This window comes from Octopus bimaculoides, chromosome 22 (assembly GCF_001194135.2).
Source record: "Octopus bimaculoides isolate UCB-OBI-ISO-001 chromosome 22, ASM119413v2, whole genome shotgun sequence".
NCBI lineage: Eukaryota > Metazoa > Mollusca > Cephalopoda > Octopoda > Octopodidae > Octopus > Octopus bimaculoides.
Genome location: NC_069002.1, coordinates 4,861,014 through 4,863,367, shown reverse-complemented (window position 1 = coordinate 4,863,367; position 2,354 = coordinate 4,861,014). Strand labels below are relative to the sequence as shown.

The following is a 2,354-nucleotide window of genomic DNA, read 5'->3' as shown; positions in this document are numbered from 1 at the left end:
ATGTGAAAAAGAACTGTTGCTGGTGCCACATACAAAGCACTGATGCTGGTGCCATGTGAAAAAGAACTGTTGCTGGTGCCACATGAAGAGCACTGGTGCTAGTGTCATACAAAAAGCACTTGTGCTGGTGTCACATAAAAAGTAGTGATGCTGGTGCCACATAAAAGGCACTTATGCTGGTGTCACATTAAAAGCACCCAGTACACTCAGTAGAGTGGTTGGCATTAGGAAGGGCATCCAGCTGTAGAAACCATGCCAGAATAAACAGTGGGGCCCGGTGTGGACCCAGGCCTTACCAACTATGGTCAAACTGTCCAACCCATGCCAGCATGGAAAAACGAATGTTAAATGATGATGATGATAATACACACACACACAAACATTGTAATCAAGGTTGTAATATGTTTTAAAATGTTTACTCTAGTGGTGAAAATCAGGCCTGTGGTGTTAAAATCAGTAGTCAAAGCGTGAGGTCAAGTTAACTATTATCAATTGGTAAAGACCACTGTTTAGATTCTGCTTACTCACTGTTGATAGTGTAAGCATGAAAATAGCAATATCTCGTGTGATCGCACTTAAGGTCTCTGTAATATAGTGATAGCTCCTGTTGCTCAGAAACCAGCAGGGAGCAAGCTGGTCCTGATAGTAATTTGAATAATGAGTTGAAACTATTCAATAATCATCTTACTTTCACATCCTGGTTGCTGAGGGCCATTGGTTTTTTTTTGTTTGTTTTTTTTGCAAGGCCTATTTTTTTATATTTTGTGCAGCGAGATAAAACCCAAAAAACATGTTCATTAAACATATGATTGTTACTTTTGTTACAGTTGGAAAAGTGGATGTTAGAACAGTGATGATGATCTGCATATATATATATATATATATATTTTGGTGCTTGACTATCAATATCAAGCACTCTAGTTTCTTATCCTTTTGTCTACATTGCATTCAATTTTTATGCATACATAAATACACACATTAGTAAGACACTGGAACAAAGGTAGTTAATGAATTCTTTAATAGGATTTATGTCACTTTAGGTTTTATTTTGATGAAACAATGTAAAAACACATGTAATTTACACATTTTCTTTTGCAAAAATAAAAACAAACTCTAGGGGTGTATAAATTACATGAGTAGATCGTTTCTAGGATTTTTTTTAGAAATTTTTGTTGTTGCCAAAAGACGTACAAAACGTAAACATTCATATCGGGAGTTGACTCATTTTGTGTCAGAATAGGTTTTTAAAGAAAAAATAAGGGCTTAAATATAGTGTCCGGAAAATGGGTGCTGTAACTCTTTATATATGACAGGTTGCTGAAAAGTGTCTTATCCGTCAGAGGATCTCCAGAAGTTCAAAGACGTGTGACCCAAGTGATAATAATTAATGTAAACTCCATGTTTTTTCTTTCAGAGTATGTCCACACAACATGTCATGATAGGAGTCCAGTTGCTGTCCCAATTAGTCTGTGAAATGAATCAATTGAGTGAGGTAAGTAAATTGTCCCATTCATCTCTTTCGGTAACCATTTGACAATGGTAAGCGCTGAAGATTGACATCTTTCACTTTATACCATCTTCTTGATATTTCTGGGCATCAAGAGAGAGAGAAAAAAATGTCAGTTGTTGCTTCGTTCCACATCTATCCTCATCAAGTAGCCTCATGATCAAAGATGTTCCAGCCTTGACCATCCTATATTTTTGTGTATTAGGGGTTACATTGCCTAATAGACCCTTCCTTTTGTAAGAATAGTAGTGTGTAATTTGAGGAAGATTTACAGGCTATTTCTAACTGGCAAGTTGTATGTTTTGGACGAGTTTACTTGTCACACTCTGAAAAAGACAAATTGGCTGAAGACAAGTTAACTCGTCCCTGATAGGTGTTACTACTTTGGGGTGAGAGTCAACCTGGGAACAGTAGGGCCTAATATTTGGTTCCACACTCTTCAAAATCTCTGTAACTTCTGAACCAGGGCTTCATTACTGGATGCAGTTTCAAGTCATACTCAGGATTGTACACATACACACACTCAGACAGACAGTTGTATAAATACCCTGGTACATATTTTTTTGTGCATAATTTACATGACATTTTTGGAGTCCAGTCTAATAATCTGTGCCCACCACTCACCTTTTTTTAAATTTAATCGCAGCAATCTTATTGATGCCTTATGTCTTTGTGTCTAGGCGGAAGCCAGCAGATCAATCACCAAACATCGTAAAACTGCCTCATCTTTCCGAGACACCCAACTTTATGAGATTTTCCAGCTAGCATGTTCATTACTTCGAACAGCCGAAGGAAATTTAAAAACTCTTGATTTTTCTGATGATAGTCAGGTAAGAAAGGTCATTTC

General features: G+C 37.0%; 1 protein-coding gene across 3 annotated transcripts in view; it reads left to right on the top strand.

Moving 5' to 3' along the window:
• The window catches only part of LOC106874165 (exportin-7), a 49,665-nt gene that overhangs the window by 17,978 nt on the left and 29,333 nt on the right, over window positions 1–2,354 (top strand). For all 3 annotated transcript variants that reach the window (XM_052975714.1, XM_052975716.1, XM_052975715.1), the window contains exons 6-7: window positions 1,415–1,492; window positions 2,188–2,337. In XM_052975714.1, the coding sequence (XP_052831674.1) occupies window positions 1,415–1,492; window positions 2,188–2,337 (228 nt within the window). The remainder of the gene's footprint in view (window positions 1–1,414; window positions 1,493–2,187; window positions 2,338–2,354) is intronic.